Source organism: Dendronephthya gigantea, unplaced genomic scaffold, assembly GCF_004324835.1.
Source record: "Dendronephthya gigantea isolate DGI-Jeju-01 unplaced genomic scaffold, DenGig_1.0 000115F, whole genome shotgun sequence".
Taxonomy (NCBI): domain Eukaryota; kingdom Metazoa; phylum Cnidaria; class Anthozoa; order Malacalcyonacea; family Nephtheidae; genus Dendronephthya; species Dendronephthya gigantea.
In genome coordinates, this window is record NW_021163125.1 from 629,309 (window position 1) to 645,311 (window position 16,003).

Consider the following 16,003-nt stretch of genomic DNA (forward strand, 5'->3'; position numbering starts at 1 on the left):
GAAAAAGACGGCGAAAGAGACAGCAATTTTATCTCCCAAAAAATGAGAGAGCTTGGTCGTTTGGTAGAAGCACTGATTGACAATAACGCCAATACCAAAATTCAATTACATGATTTCATCAAGCCCGAGAAATTTGATATGATAGTCCAAACAGTGCGAAAAATTTCTGGGTTCAACCAGGAATCTGGTAAAGCAGACGTGCGAATACCATCTCTGGCGCTTAAAGTTGGTTACTCTATTCAAAAATGTGCGGCGATTTTGATGGGTCAGGCTTTGCGTTCTAAAGATGAGACTGCTGCAAAGAATATCAAAAACTTTCAAAAGCTGATGAAGTCGGAATGGGAGTATAGAATTTCCCATCATTCTTTGACTACGTTACATGAACGAAGATTCAACAAAGTCAATGTACCTCCGTTAGCTGAAGATATTGCAGCACTTAGAAACTTTATCGATAAAAAGATAAGCGAAGAATCTGAAAAGTTAAAGAAGAGTCCGACGACGAGCAGCTGGACATTGCTTGCAAAATTGCTACTTGCGAGAGTGGTAATGCTGAATAAACGGCGAGGGGGTGAAGCGTCTAAGCTTCTGCTGTCTTCATACCAAAAAAGACCTGTCTGGACTGAATCAGCGAGTTCTGAAATTTTGGACAGTTTAAGTTCCTTGGAACGGCGCCTGTCACAACGGTAATATAAATTATTCTATCTATTTATGCAATAAACCATAACTATAAAGTCACAGTAAATACCATATATTTACATTCTGTATACGGTGTTGCCGCTTAACTGTGTGCAGTAGAAGCTGTTTCTTGTGCGTTAGCAGTGGGTTGTAACTTCATTGCCCAGTATATTTTTTGTACCGGAGTACTTACCATTTATTTTGACCCATTTTTTTAATTTCTGCACCGGTGGACTCGTACTTGGGATGATAAATTTAACGATGCTCTATTCATTACTTACATTTTCTAGCCTTGAAATGGTTGAAGTACGAGGAAAAAGGGGACGTAAGGTCCCAATTATTTTGACGCCAGATATGAGATCAGGGATCGACCTTCTCAATTCTACAAGGTGTTTAATTGGTGTAAACGACGACAATCCCTACGTTTTTGCAAGGGCACAGAGAAATTCACTGGAACCCATAAGAGGGTGGGATTGCCTGAGGCAATTTGCGATGGAATGCGAACCAAAGTTGAAGAACCCAGAAGCAATCACCAGTACAAAGCTTCGTAAATACATTGCCACAATTTCTCAAGTGCTCTGTCTTAAAGATAAAGAAATTGATTGGCTTGCGAGACACCTTGGCCATGACATCTCCACTCATCGTGAATACTACCGCCTGCACGAGTCTACCATAGAAATTGCCAAAATCAGCAAACTTCTTCTGGCTGTGGATAGTGGTAAAGCCGGTTCTATAAAAGGGAAGAGTTTGGATGAAATTGACATTGACGGTAGGTTAGTTTTTCTTTGGGTAATCATCATTTCATTTTCCAAATTTTATCCGGTGAAAACATTTTAGAAACTGCACGATTTCAAAATAAGTATCCTTCAATGTTTGCGAGAGAAAAATGTTTTTGGGAAACCTATATTCATCTTAAAGGCGACTGATTTCTTTTAAAAGCGATTTTCTGGGGTATGTAAACATAATTATGCGGAAATAAACCCTTACAATCATAAGGATAATTGAGTTCCTGAAAATGTTTAGATATATCTGAGCCGGATCTGTCCGAAGAAGAGAAAGATGGGGAAAAAAAAGATTTTAACAAAGCTGTTGGAGGTAATATTAATTTTAATAAGTAATATATAAAGAACGCGAGAATTGAACGAACGAAAAGTTTTATTAATTACCCCGTTTGAACCTGAGCAATACAAGGTGCTTGGTTGGCTTATTCTATATGGTTTCTTTGTTCTATTGAATTATTTTCTAAACCATTTTTGTCCTTTTTCTCAACGAACGGAAAATTTCATTCCCCTTTCGTGCAAGATAAATCAAAAGTCAAAAAGTAATAAAGCTAACTTGCCACAATTTTCGGGGCTGACTTTAAAGACATTTATCTTGGAGTTGAACCTAAAATCATAGTATTCCGTTTAGCTTAAGAAAAACAGCGACAGATTTTTTGACATTGGTAGTAGAAGTTTTAAACTTATAGCTTGCCAAAGCTTGCTACAATTTTTTATTTTTTTGTCCTATTTTTAATTCTCACAATTAATTGTGATAGTTACGGTTTATGTATCTACTCATTCAGTTCTGCCTGACGGATTTCTATTGTAAGTGATTATATTCATAAAAACCATCGATTATGCATTCAAAGAAGTGAAAGAACAGCATTAATGTACGAAAATGGACTCCTTTGCAATTATCGCGCTAACCTTTCCTCATTATAATCCAAATTTACAAACCATTACTTTTTTTAAAGCTTCTCCACCAAAGAAGCCCGGTATTCGCAGACAGCGCGAACGAACCAAGGATTTGTCTGAAGGTAAATTACCTTTAGTTGGTCTGAGGGGAGGGTAAAAAAGTCCGGTCAACAACAACTCTAACTATAACTCTAACAAAATTGATTTTATTTAAGGTCCAAATTCGAAAAAGAGAAGAATTTCCAAAGGAAGCAAGGAGTTATCACACGGTAAGGTCAATAAATTTTTTTAGTGATTATACTGCATTTCTTATACATGAGCATTGCTCATGTATAAGACATGCAGACGTCGCTCATTTATAAGACAAGTGGTACTGTGTTACCCACTAGACAGCCTTGGAGTTTCTAGTTTTCCTGGCTGGCTACAAATCATGTCTCGGTCAAGGATCTCTCACAAGTGTCCGGATTTAATAACTTGTATCCTCAAACCTGGGCCGTAGATAGAAGCTTAATTGGGGGGGGGGGGTGCATATTCATGTAAAATTCGTCTTATGCCCAACTAATCTCTTTTATAATTATTGTACCTACAGAACTGCAGAACTTAGTTGGTCTGAGGGGAGGGTAAAACAGTCCGGTCAACAACAACTCTAACTATAACTCTAACAAAATTGATTTTATTTAAGGTCCAAATTCAAAAAAGAGAAGAATTTCCAAAGGAGGCAAGGAGTTATCACACGGTAACGTCAATAAATTTTTTAGTGATTATACTGCATGTCTTATACATGAGCATTTCTCATGTATAAGACATGCAGACATTGCTCATTTATAAGACAAGTGTTACCCAGTAGACAGCCTTGGAGTTTCTAGTTTTCCCGGCTGGCTACAAATCATGTCTCGGTCAAGGATCTCTCACAAGTGTCCGGATTTAATTACTTGTATCCTCAAACCTGGGCGTAGATAGAAGCTCAATTGGGGGAGGGGGTGCATATTCATGTAAAATTCGTCTTATGCCCAACTAATCTCTTTTATAATTATTGTACCAACAGAACTTTCCTACAGTATGTATACATGGACATATAAATATACAACCTCCCCAATTAAGCGGTCTATATCCACAGCCCTGCCTAAAACATTTTTGGGGGCACGGCTTATGCGTATAAATCCATTGAATTATATTCATGATTTCAGAGAAGGAACGAGAACGTTTGGGCGGTTCTCTAGTACTGACTGTCTGCGATGCATTGATGAGGAGGAAATGTATACGCCGACTGTCGTTTACCAATGGCCCATGTAATCACCTCACTATTGTAAATTTTTTTAGAAATGGCCATACAAGAAAACTGTTCCAGCGAGGACGAATGGTTACCAAGTAAGTGAATAAATCCCAAACAAACCGAGTGTGTTTTTGCAATACAGTGCGAGTTTTAAGTTTTTTGTAGTTTACTTTTGTAACTTTTTTCGTAGAAATATTATGGAACTTTTCTCGCTTCATAATAATAATTATGATGATGAGGTTAAATCACTATAAATGAGGTTAAATCATATAACATGAACATTGAACAATTTTAATGACAACCAAATGCAAGTCAAAGAAGAGCTTTTTGACAGTTCAGGAAAAGCCCTGCCCATCGCATTTGAGCAATATTTTACGCCTAATCGGCAATGAAAGCGACGATTCAAGACTTATCTGAACGATATCAAATATTAACAATCTGGTAATGTCAATATTCTAGAATGACCTGACTTGTGCGGCACGTTTCAATAATGATAAAATACAGTAGATCAATATTGTATTTTCTTGCTTTAAAATCTAACGCCAGAATTTCAGTGTTAAACACTCATCATTCTTGGTGAATTTGGCGCCCAGCGGCATTTCCGCGCCTCCCGTAAGATCGTCTCGGCCAAGACCCCCCCCTGCTACCACCAAAAAAGCAACTCCTTTTTTACAAGTTTTAATTTAATTAAGAGACGATTCATTAATAACACTCTACTGTTATGCGCCGGGTAATGGATTTGCTGATTTGCTGTACTAAGTTGCCATCCTATAACATGTTATAATTATGTTTTATTGACTTCTTAGATTGTTCCCAGTTAAAATCCAAACGGCGTAAGACAACCCCTTCGGCTTCGGTATTAAGCGGCTCAACAACAAAACGCAAAGGTAACTCTTCAGTTTCAGTCTACGACAGTCTCGATAATAGTGAAATTTAGTGTAGGTCACAGTGTCACCACTTTCGTTCTCAGGAATACAGCATAAAGAATGGACAAAACTTGAGAAGAAAGCAGTTTTAAGCCGCTTGGGACACCTTATTCGTGAAGGGAGGGTTCCAAACAAAAAGGAGAGTGAAGGTTGTAAGAAAGCTGCAGCTGGTGCCTTGGACCAACGTGACTGGAAGGCTATAAAGTACTGGATAAAAAACCAGATTTCCAAAAGGAATAAAGTTAAAGGAAGATAACTTGAAGGGTTTCCGCTAGTTCCATTGTTGCAAGAGGTTTTTTATTGCGAGAGGTTTTACTCTTAGCGATGATACTATATTCGCATCTTTTACTGAGATCCTTGATATTTTGGAAATGCAAACTTCTATAGACTCTTAGGGCCTCCACAGACTAGAGATTTAGTTGTCGACAACTATTTGTGATCGACAAATAAAAGTTATCGGCAACTATAAATAAGTCCGATAGATTATTCCAATCACTGGCACTCAAATACTGATTTATAGAGCATAAACGTGGAGATTAAAAGTAGTCAACAACTAAAACAAACGTTTTCACATGCTAAAAAATGCCAAAAAATGAGGCCGTCGACAACTATTAGTTGGGAAAGGGTTTTCGAAAAGGGAAACTGTTTAGTTGTCCACAATTATAATAACTTGTGCGACAGACCATATGTTTTTTAGTTGTCGACAACTAAATCCCTATTCTGTGGAGGCCTTTAGAATTCTCTATATAGGGAATCAGTTTAGAGCAGCAACATGTGTCATTCATAATATAAAATTATAAATAACATGTGCATGCATGTTAATTTTATTTATAATGCTTTATGCTTTATGGAGACTAACTTCTTAGGACTTTTATACGTATATGTGATTTATAAAACAAACTAAGATGTTTCTTTATGACAAATATGTTACTATACAAATGCAACATTTATCAGTATCCTGTAAATTGGTCCAAAAATGACATCATTGCTGCTAGATATTATTAATTGTGCATTCGATATTACAATATGCATTCGATATTACACTTCTTTGCAATATTCCTGTGAAATATCTTGCGTGAAGGCCTTCGAAACTTTTATATAAGACTACAGGATGAAGGTTCTTTCAGGGAAAACATTTTTGAAAGTTTCAAAAAACGGCCTTTTATAGTCCTTTTTGATAATTGTGCGGCCGGGTTAGTTCTGTTATAAACGGTAATTATTATCACTCGTACTCAAAAGCTCAGAGTTTATGCTGATTTGTGTGAGGTTAAACGCGCGAGAATGATGAATTTCGTATTCGTAGTCCCTGCGCAAAGCTCTCTATTATTCCAAAGCTCTTTAGAAAGTATCCGACTGAGGGCTTAACCATATTACAGGAACCCTACTGAAATATGAATTTGGACAATTTCGTACACCACTAGGCGATCATTTAGATCAGAGCCAAGCTATCGGGATTCAGCATGCCTGTAATAAGCGCTGAAACTTAAATCAGAAGTGAAATTAAAATTCCTACCAATGGGTTCAGTAAGACACGGCAGCGTGACTTGAACAACATGCATGTATTTTGACAATACTGCACTTAAATAATTCACATTGCAAGACTATTTGTAAAACGTATGTTATTTTGTAAACATATTCATTCCAAACAATTATTAAACATTTTAACTTTAACCCAGTGTGTGTGTTGAAACCTCTTTTATAATTTGGAAATGATTTTTTTAGTGCAAACATTTAGTTCCCGGTCCCATTCCTTCTGCAACTGCCTCAAACTCTAAAGGCCAGATACATAAATGTTTCTTGTATTCGAAAATTACAAGTTAAGCGCATATGCAAATGTTTCAGTTCAAGAGTATAATTTACCATATATTTGTTATGCATTGTGGGTTCACGGTTCGCTCAACTTGAGATCAGGGCCGTAGCTAGAAACTTAATTGGGGGGGTGCATATTCATATATTCGTCTTATGCCCGAATTATTTCTTTTGTATGCTATTGTTCCTTCGGTATACAAACATGAATATATGAATATACACCCCCCAATTAAGCGGTCTAGCTACGGCCCTGCTTGAGATCGAACAGATAAAATAACAATTCCAATATCCATTCCCCTTTCTATTATCTTTATTGCAAGCATATAGTCAATCAGTTGTAATGACTGCTTTTCTATCGCTTAATCTTGAGCAGTGAATTTCTTGGATCCAGTCTCTTCTTACATGAAAAACACCAGAAAATATTGGTACAAACAAAATTGCCATCTATTCGTTTCCCGAATCCCAACCTAAGACAATGAAAAGAATGTATGTTAGCACAGATGTTTTGTGGTTTTAAGTTATCCTCTTCTCTCTCTGACTGTTGTTGCAGTTGGTCGGAAATCTCTATAGTTTGAATCTCAATTTGCGTTATGGCCTACACAATCATGAGAGTTATGAGAGTTTCTCACCCATTTGACATTTCAAAGGTGAGCAAGGGATGGTGACAGACTGGTAGCATCCGATGGTAATATATAACATCTTAACTACCCATTTCACAATTAAAATTATTGTAGTTTAATCCAAAAACTACGTTTTCAGTTAACATTTCCAACAACAATTAACTGTATCACATGTAATTTTTATTTTGTCCTTCTACCTCTCTTTTATACCTACAGCGTAAAGTATGATATCTGAGAAAGCTAAAAGCCTATATTCTGACAACTTTTTTCCAGAAAATAAATCAAGTCATATTGCTTTTTAAATCACATGCTAAAGACTTCAAAAATAATAAAAAGGCTATGTCAGATGGTGAAGGTCGTACAAGTCTATGACAACAGTAAGAAATATTACGTATGTCACAAAAATATGGCGAATGACTCGTCGGGTCTGTCATTGTCTGAGACCATACAATAGAGAGTTTAAGGTGCATTAAATGTAGGAGGCGGACGTGAAGTATACTTCTTTTATTTATGTTCTAGCAAGGACTTTCTTAAAACATATCGGACTTAGAATCGGTCAGGCTTAAAACAGCCAATAACGGTTTACCGTATTTTAATTTTTTTTTGTGATTAAATATACGTTTATTATTTCTAGGAAATTTACAATAATCGAACATGCATTAAAACTAAGTACAACAGTTCTACAGACTATTTACAAAAACCTCTTAAATAGACTCCCTAATGTTTGAGTTCCATTCCGACAAAGTGATGTCATTAAGTGATGCAATGGACTCAGTCCTCCAACTTCGACTGCCACGAACACACACCACGCGAGCTCTAAGCAAAGCAAAGGCAATCTTTCGACGTAACCAGCTAATCACCATAGATGGAGACTGATTCTTCTTGTCAGCAAGCTTTGCACCCAGGAAGGAAAGAAAATGTTGAGTCTCTCTTCCGCATCCGCCAAAGGCGCTGAAGACGACTGGTGTGAAGGAGCCATGCTCGACTTCTACAATCCGTTGGTTGTAATGTTGCTTCTTTTCCCGTTCGTTGGCTTTGAACGAGCTGCTCAACCTCTGGCGTCGATGTGCTGAGGCGTATGGGTTAAACACCCTTACTTCAAAAATGCCTTTTCACATTTCTGCCAGAAACCTCTCGCAGCAATGTCCAATCTGGCGTCATCGGCTGAGTTAGCACTGGATGGAAACACCTCGCCAGTCAAAGGAGCAAGGGCATGTTCAATCACTTGACTTGTTCAGAGGTATTAAGCGACACGCTAAGAAAGGCTCTAAGGCTAAGCTGGTGGTCTGATCTGCTCCAATAACGACCTTCTGGGTTGCTAATGTTCTCGCCATTAACGCTATTGCGGATCGTTGGTCTTTGCCAGCATCTCCATAGTTGCGAGACACCAAAATATGTCGCCTTCCAAGTGCGTAAAGACTTGAAGGAGCTCGAGTCCCCAATGCTGCCCCTGCTATGGCCGCCTCGTCAATGTTGGGGAATAACGATGGATCGACCATCAATAATGACGGAATGATCCTCAGGTTGTGCAGGTGGATGTTTCTGCAAGAGGTCCTTAATATTGTACACAGCGTCATTAAGAGGAAGAACTCCACCAGATGATTGTTCATCCAACAAACATAGAGTTGCGTTCACTGCCACGAAACATGAGACTAGCGAAGGTCTTGGAAAGCTATTCATTCGAAACTTTTCTAGTAGCCAGTAGTGTCGACTGGATGGTTCTACATTCCTGAAGTAACCCACCAAATTTCCCTTGTTGTCACAAAGCCATGGTCTTTAGATCTCGATTTGAAACTCGGTTTTTGCAAGAGAAGTGAAGAGCAGGCATGATCATAATAAGTTTTACGGTATTTTAATTACTCCAGTTTCGACGCATATTTAATTTTTGAGGTCAGTTGTGTTTGTTACTTCATTTTTTGTGGCAAGGCTAAGGAAGATTTTACAACTTCTAAAAACAGCCAAAAAAAAGTGGGCAAAAAGACTTATTATCCCACAGTTGAATTTTTTCTTACTCAAGAAGATGATACACAAGGTAGACTATTAAAATTGTTTACTTTTCTAATGGTTTTACAGTTTGAAAAGGCTTGAAAAATTATTTTCCCCAGGCAAGTACAAAGTTTAATGGCCAAAAACATATGCTGATCAATACAATATTTTTCGCTCCAAATTTTTTACTTTTGTTTGGTAGTCAAAAAAAATAAAAACCCGGTTTATGCATGCCACTAAAAGCTTCTGCAATGACTGTTTGTTAGTGGGAAATTAGCCTCCATTTTAATACCTAATACCTTCCAGAAGTAAAAGGTTAAAAAATTTTATCAAGTTTATATTCAAGTTAATTTTAATAATACTCTCTCGGTATAAATATTATCAGTAAAGCAAACAGTCTTTTTATGCCGAAAATTATCCTGTTAAATGCACACAAATTAAACAAAAACAAACGAAAAGAAAAAAGAACGTCGATATAAAAGTCAATTTTACATTATTCAATATTCTTTGTGCCAAAGTACAGCTTATTTTGTGAAGTATATATCTATCTGTCTAAAAACATTTGTATTAGGGACATATATTGCACAGTTCGCCTTGCAGTTTCATATTCCGTCATTGGCCACCAAGCAAACAATGTTGTTTTAACCACGACATTTCGCATTCCTTGTTAGAAAAGATTTCGCCTTTTTGCATTCCTCGTTTTATTGATTCCTGTCTTAAAGAAACTATAGGGTTATAAAAATATCCCTTGTTATAGATACAATATAATGCAAAAGATATCCCCTTGTGGCATATTTTTATTTCGTTTTATTGTATATACTACCAGAGATATCGAACGGTAAATGTGCATGTGTATTAATATTTATACAGGGTGTCTCAAACAACCTTTTTTAGACACCCTGTATATGCCTAACTTGTGGGGACATGTTGTCATTTCATTGTATAGTATAATTTATGCTACTAGAGATAACGAAAGGTAAATGTCATTCGTACTAATATTTATATTTCCTAAATTGTGGGGAAATTTTTTATTTCATTGTGTAGTATTACTGCATGTGTATTAATATTTATATTTCCTAATTTGTGAGGACATATTGTTATTTCATTGTATAGTATTACTATAGAGATATCCAACGTTAAATGTGCATGTGTATTAGTATTTATTTTTCTTAACTTGTGGGGACATTTGTTATTTCATTGTATAGTATATACTACCAGAGGTATCGAACGTTAAATGTGCATGTGTATTAATATTTATATTTCCTAACTTGTGGGGACATATTGTTATTTGATTGTATATATATTACCAGAGATATTGAAGAGTATATGTGCATGTGTATTAATATTTATATTTCCTAACTTGTGAGGACATATTGTTATTTCATTGTATGACATATATTACCAGAGATATTGAACGGTATATGTGCATGTGTATTAACATTTATATTTCCTAACTTGTAGGGACATATTGTTATTTCATTGTATAGTATATTTTACCAGGGATATTGAACAGTATATGTGCATGTGTATTAATATATTTTCCTAACTTGTGGGGACATTTGTTATTTCATTGTATTGTATATATTACCAGAGATATTGAACAGTATATGTGCATGTGTATTAATATTTATATTTCCTAACTTGTGGGGACATTTGTTATTTCATTGTATAGTATATATTACCAGAGATATTGAACGTTATATGTGCATGTGTATTAATATTTATATTTCCTAACTTGTGGGGACATATTGTTATTTGATTGTATATATATTACCAGAGATATTGAAGAGTATATGTGCATGTGTATTAATATTTATATTTCCTAACTTGCGAGGACATATTGTTATTTCATTGTATAGTATATTTTACCAGAGATATTGAACAGTATATGTGCATGTGTATTAATATTTATATTTCCTAACTTGTGGGGACATTTGTTATTTCATTGTATAGTATATATTACCAGAGATATTGAACAGTATATGTGCATGTGTATTAGTGTTTATTTTTCCTAACTTGTGGGGACATTTGTTACTTCATTGTATAGTATATACTACCAGAGATATATTGAACAGTATATGTGCATATGTATTAGTGTTTATTTTTCCTAACTTGTGGGGACATTTGTTACTTCATTGTATAGTATATACTACCAGAGATATATTGAACAGTATATGTGCATATGTATTAGTGTTTATTTTTCCTAACTTGTGGGGACATTTGTTACTTCATTGTATAGTATATACTACCAGAGATATATTGAACAGTATATGTGCATGTGTATTAGTGTTTATTTTTCCTAACTTGTGGGGACATTTGTTACTTCATTGTATAGTAATACTACCAGAGATATATTGAACAGTATATGTGCATGTGTATTAGTGTTTATTTTTCCTAACTTGTGGGGACATTTGTTATTTCATTGTATAGTATATACTGCTAGAGATAACCAACAGTAAATGTGCATGTGTATTGATATTTTTTTTCCTAACTTGTGGGGATATGTTGTTATTTCATTATATAATATATATTACCAGAGATATTGAACAGTATATGTGCATGTGTATTAATATTTATATTTCCTAACTTGTGGGGACATTTGTTATTTCATTGTATAGTATATATTACCAGAGATATTGAACGTTATATGTGCATGTGTATTAATATTTATATTTCCTAACTTGTGAGGACATATTGTTATTTCATTGTATAGTATATATTACCAGAGATATTGAACGGTATATGTGCATGTGTATTAATATTTATATTTCCTAACTTGTGGGGACATTTGTTATTTCATTGTATAGTATATATTACCAGAGATATTGAACAGTATATGTGCATGTGTATTAATATTTATATTTCCTAACATGTGGAGATATTTGTTATTTCATTATATAGTATATATTACCAGAGATATTGAACGTTATATGTGCATGTGTATTAATATTTATATTTCCTAACTTGTGAGGACATATTGTTATTTCATTGTATGATATATATTACTAGAGATATCGAACGTTAAATGTGCATGTCTATTAATATTTATATTTCCTAACTTGTGGGGGCATGTTGTTATTTCATTGTATAGTATATACTACCAGAGATATTGAACGGTATATGTGCATGTGTATTAGTGTTTATTTTTCCTATCTTGTGGGGACGTTTGTTATTTCATTGTATAGAATATACTACTAGAGATATCGAAGGTTTAATGTGCATGTGTATTAGTATTTATTTTTCCTAACTTGTGGGGACATATTGTTATTTCATTGTACAGTATATACTATTAGAAATATTGAACATTAAATGTGCATGTGTATTAATATTTATATTTCCTAACTTGTGAGGACATATGGTTATTTCATTGTATAATATATACTACTAGAGATATCGAACGGTATATGTGCATGTGTATTAATATTTATTTTTCCCAACTTGTGAGGAAATGTAGTTATTTTATGGTGAATTATGCCGCTAAGGTTATTGAACGATAAATGTGTGTGTAACCGTACATATTTATATTTCCTAACTTGTGGGGACATATTTGTTATTTCATTGTTATGTAGTATAGTGCTAAATAATAAACGGTAAATGTGTATAAGTATTAATTGTATATTTGCTTACCTGTAAGGACTTGTAGTAAGTGTATTGTGCAGTATTCCACTTCCGATATCAAATGATAAATGTGTGTCCAAATTTGATATTTCCTTAAACTTTTGAGGACATTGAGCTAATTTATTATGTAGTGTATTATCAAGGATATCAAATGGTAAATAATAATTATATCTTTGTGAATTTACAATTTTTTTTTTACATTTAAACTCGATCACACAAAACTTTTTTGTAAAAGTGGATTTTTAACAAACTGAAACCATTAGAAAATATGTTTCATGAAACGTTTTCAATGATCGTGTTGATACTCTTAGGATTTTTTAAAACTGTGGAATTTTGGCGAATAACAATATAACTGACATGGTTTTTGAACTTTTTGAATAGTGTTTTAGGCTTAAAAACGGATATTTAGAATACCGTTACCGTGTAGTTAATTGTTATAATTAAAATTTGACCGCTATCATAGCAAATTGATTTACCAGAATACTGTCGATTATACACAATAAACAATAGCTACAAGGAATATCAAAAAGGGTGAATATGTGTTTTATAATCAATAAATTACATGCAAGGACTAATTATCATTTCATTATGCAGCATACTTGTATAGGGATTTCTAACCAAAAAAGTGCGTTGGAATATTTCCTTAATTGTGTGGACATATTATACAATGATAATTTTATCATGCCAGCCGTAGATTTCAAATGGTAATTGTGTATCAAAATATTATATTTTCCATACTTGTGGGGACATCTACCTGGATCCAAAATTGTCCCCACAATTACACAACCTGATTAAATTCAATACACAGAATGTCCCCACAAGTTTGAATACACATCGGTCCCCATAAGTTGGTACACACGATGTCCCCACAAGTTCTGACAAAAATGTCCCCACAAAACTGTGTAAATAAATTTTAAATAATTCCAGAATTTTAAGGGATGTATTCATATCTAATGCTATTAGTTACATACTGACAAAGTATGAAGTTAATATGTCCCAATAAAAGTAGTGTCCCCATAAGTAGGTGTCCCCATAAGTTGGTAAGGGTGGGTATGTGTACTCACTGAGTACTCTTTCACTATCACTCTCAATGAGTGGAAAGTTACACTTGCCCTCGGACCATTCACAAACGGCACTCACTCTCGAAGTAGTGGCCGAGTTTGAGTGGAGTATGAGTGTAGGTCATACCTCCCTTGAACCACACTCAAACAAAGTTGTGATAAACAACATGGCGAATCTATGGCTTGAAAGATTGCAACAATTGGACAATTTGCAACGCAATAACGGAAAGGAGAATAGAAATTACTATTTCAATTATGAAATTTATGATGAAGAACAATTTAGAAGCAGATTTAGATTAACTAAGGATGGTTTTCGGGAGATGTTTGACATTATACAGATATATCTGTTAATAAGACATAACGAACGAGGGAATACAATTCCTGCAGAAATTAAGCTTTTATTGACTTTACGTTATTACGCAACTGGCACGTTTCAGGAAGCATGTGCGGACCTATGTGACATATCACAACCGTCTGCAAGTCGTATCATTAAGCGCGTATCTGACGCCATTGCTCGACTGAAAGTTCATTATATCAAATTTCCTGCTGTTGAAATGCTACATCAAACCAAACTTGAATTCTGGAGAATATGCTCGTTCCTTAATGTTGTTGGGGTGATTGATTGTACCCATATAAAAATTCCATGCCCAGGAGGAGAAAACACAGAATTGTTTAGAAATCGGAAGGGGTTTTTTTCACTGAATGTTCAAGCAGTTTCTGGGCCAAATCTAGAAATACAGAACATCGTTGTGCGGTGGCCAGGCAGGCAGTGTGCACGACTCCAGAATATTTGATAACAGTCGCTTGTGCGCTCAGTTTGAGTGTGGTGACATCCAAGGCATGCTTCTCGGTGATAATGGCTATCCTTGTCGACCTTACTTGATGACACCTATAGCGGACCCACAGACACCCCCCGAACGTAGATACAACGTTTCCCATATTCGTACAAGAAATACTGTGGAGAGGATGTTCGGGGTTTGGAAAATGTTATTCCCCTGCCTCTCCATGTCCATTAAAACAAAACTGTCCACTACCCTGACCATTATTGTAGCGACACCAGTCCTGCACAATTTTATAAGAAGAAGAAATAATCCTATAGAAGAAGAAAACCTAGAGGATCCGGAAAATCCTTTACCTGCTATGAATACCAGACCGAATCCCTGGGAAACGCAACACGTCGTGCTCTCATAATACAGCAATTTACATGAATTTTTCAAGGAACTGCAACTCGTTTTATTTTGATATTATTATAAAATGAATATGCAAGCTATATGCTTGGTCTATTAACAATTGTTTTTATTCCTTTGCCGTGTAAAGCGCTTCGGAAGCTCTTCTGGAGTATCAATATCAGCCGTTCTTTTTTTGGAAGACGTCCAATATTGTAATTCCGCTTCAAGGACCTCCATCTTCTTCTGGTGTTCCTCCACAAGGTTTTTCCTCTTCAATTGAAGAATTTCCATCTCCATTGCGTCTTGCTGTTCTTGCATATCCAAGCATCTTCTTTGCGCTGCTGACATTCTACACTTTTTGTAAGTGCGCGGATTCAGCGTCTCCTCAATAACCTCTGATGTTGGTGGTCGACATTCATTGGCATTATTTGTTCTTTCTTCTACATCCTAAGGACATCCTTATACTTCGCAACTAATTCTGTTATAAGCGACTTCTCTAATTCAGAAAAACACTGTCTTATTTGGGACATCTTGCCTGTATTGGTTATGCAGTATCCTGTCTGCACTAAAGTAAGCTACACTTCACTTATTTTGATAACAAAGGCGAATGGGACTCATATAAGTTATATTTGAGTGACCTCAGTGAATACAAATTAAACAACATTTGTTGAGGATGAGTGTTACCTCAATGAGCAGAACATATCGCTCACACTCCACTCATGCTCACACTTCAACTCTTCTTGAGTACACCTCACTGGAATGGCACTCAAGTGTTAGTGTGAGTAAGCTTTCAGAATACAGGCGTTAATGTCACAATATGACTAAAAAATATACTGAAATGTGAAAAAAAAGTTTAATTTGACACGGAACAATCGAAAAAATTGTTGTGCGGTTAAAGAAAAGTAAGAACAGTTGCTATGTTCTATGAGGTGCAGGACGCAAAAGTTACTTGAGATTACTCCTATAAAAGTTTAGTAAATTTTGAATACTGCTGAATATATCATATTTTGGCATTTTTAGGATTGGGTAGCAATGGAAAATACATTCAGCCAGAATATGACAGATCTTGGTTCAATAGTGTTTGCTAACACTGATCGACCATATTTGCAAAATAACTACGCGTATTGTGAAGTAAAACTTTAAATTGTTTTATTTAAGTATAAAGTAGTAATTAATGGTTTTGGTGCATG

General features: G+C 35.3%; 1 protein-coding gene across 1 annotated transcript; it reads left to right on the forward strand.

Annotated features, from left to right (window-relative positions):
• The first annotated feature begins 13,673 nt into the window (after nt 1-13,673).
• On the forward strand, nt 13,674-14,835 carry LOC114535297 (putative nuclease HARBI1). The gene is made up of 2 exons (XM_028556668.1): nt 13,674-14,258; nt 14,377-14,835. Exons 1-2 carry the CDS (start codon nt 13,674-13,676, stop codon nt 14,833-14,835), a joined length of 1,044 nt encoding a protein of 347 aa, XP_028412469.1.
• The last annotated feature ends 1,168 nt before the right edge of the window (nt 14,836-16,003 follow it).

Excerpts from the sequence above, each read along its gene's own strand:
- LOC114535297 (XM_028556668.1), top strand. The coding sequence starts at position 13,674 with ATGAGTGGAAAGTTACACTTGCCCTCGGACCATTCACAAACGGCACTC. Across the intron at positions 14,259-14,376 it reads CGTTCCTTAATGTTGTTGGG|AAATACAGAACATCGTTGTG; the intron begins GTGATTGATTGT and ends GGCCAAATCTAG.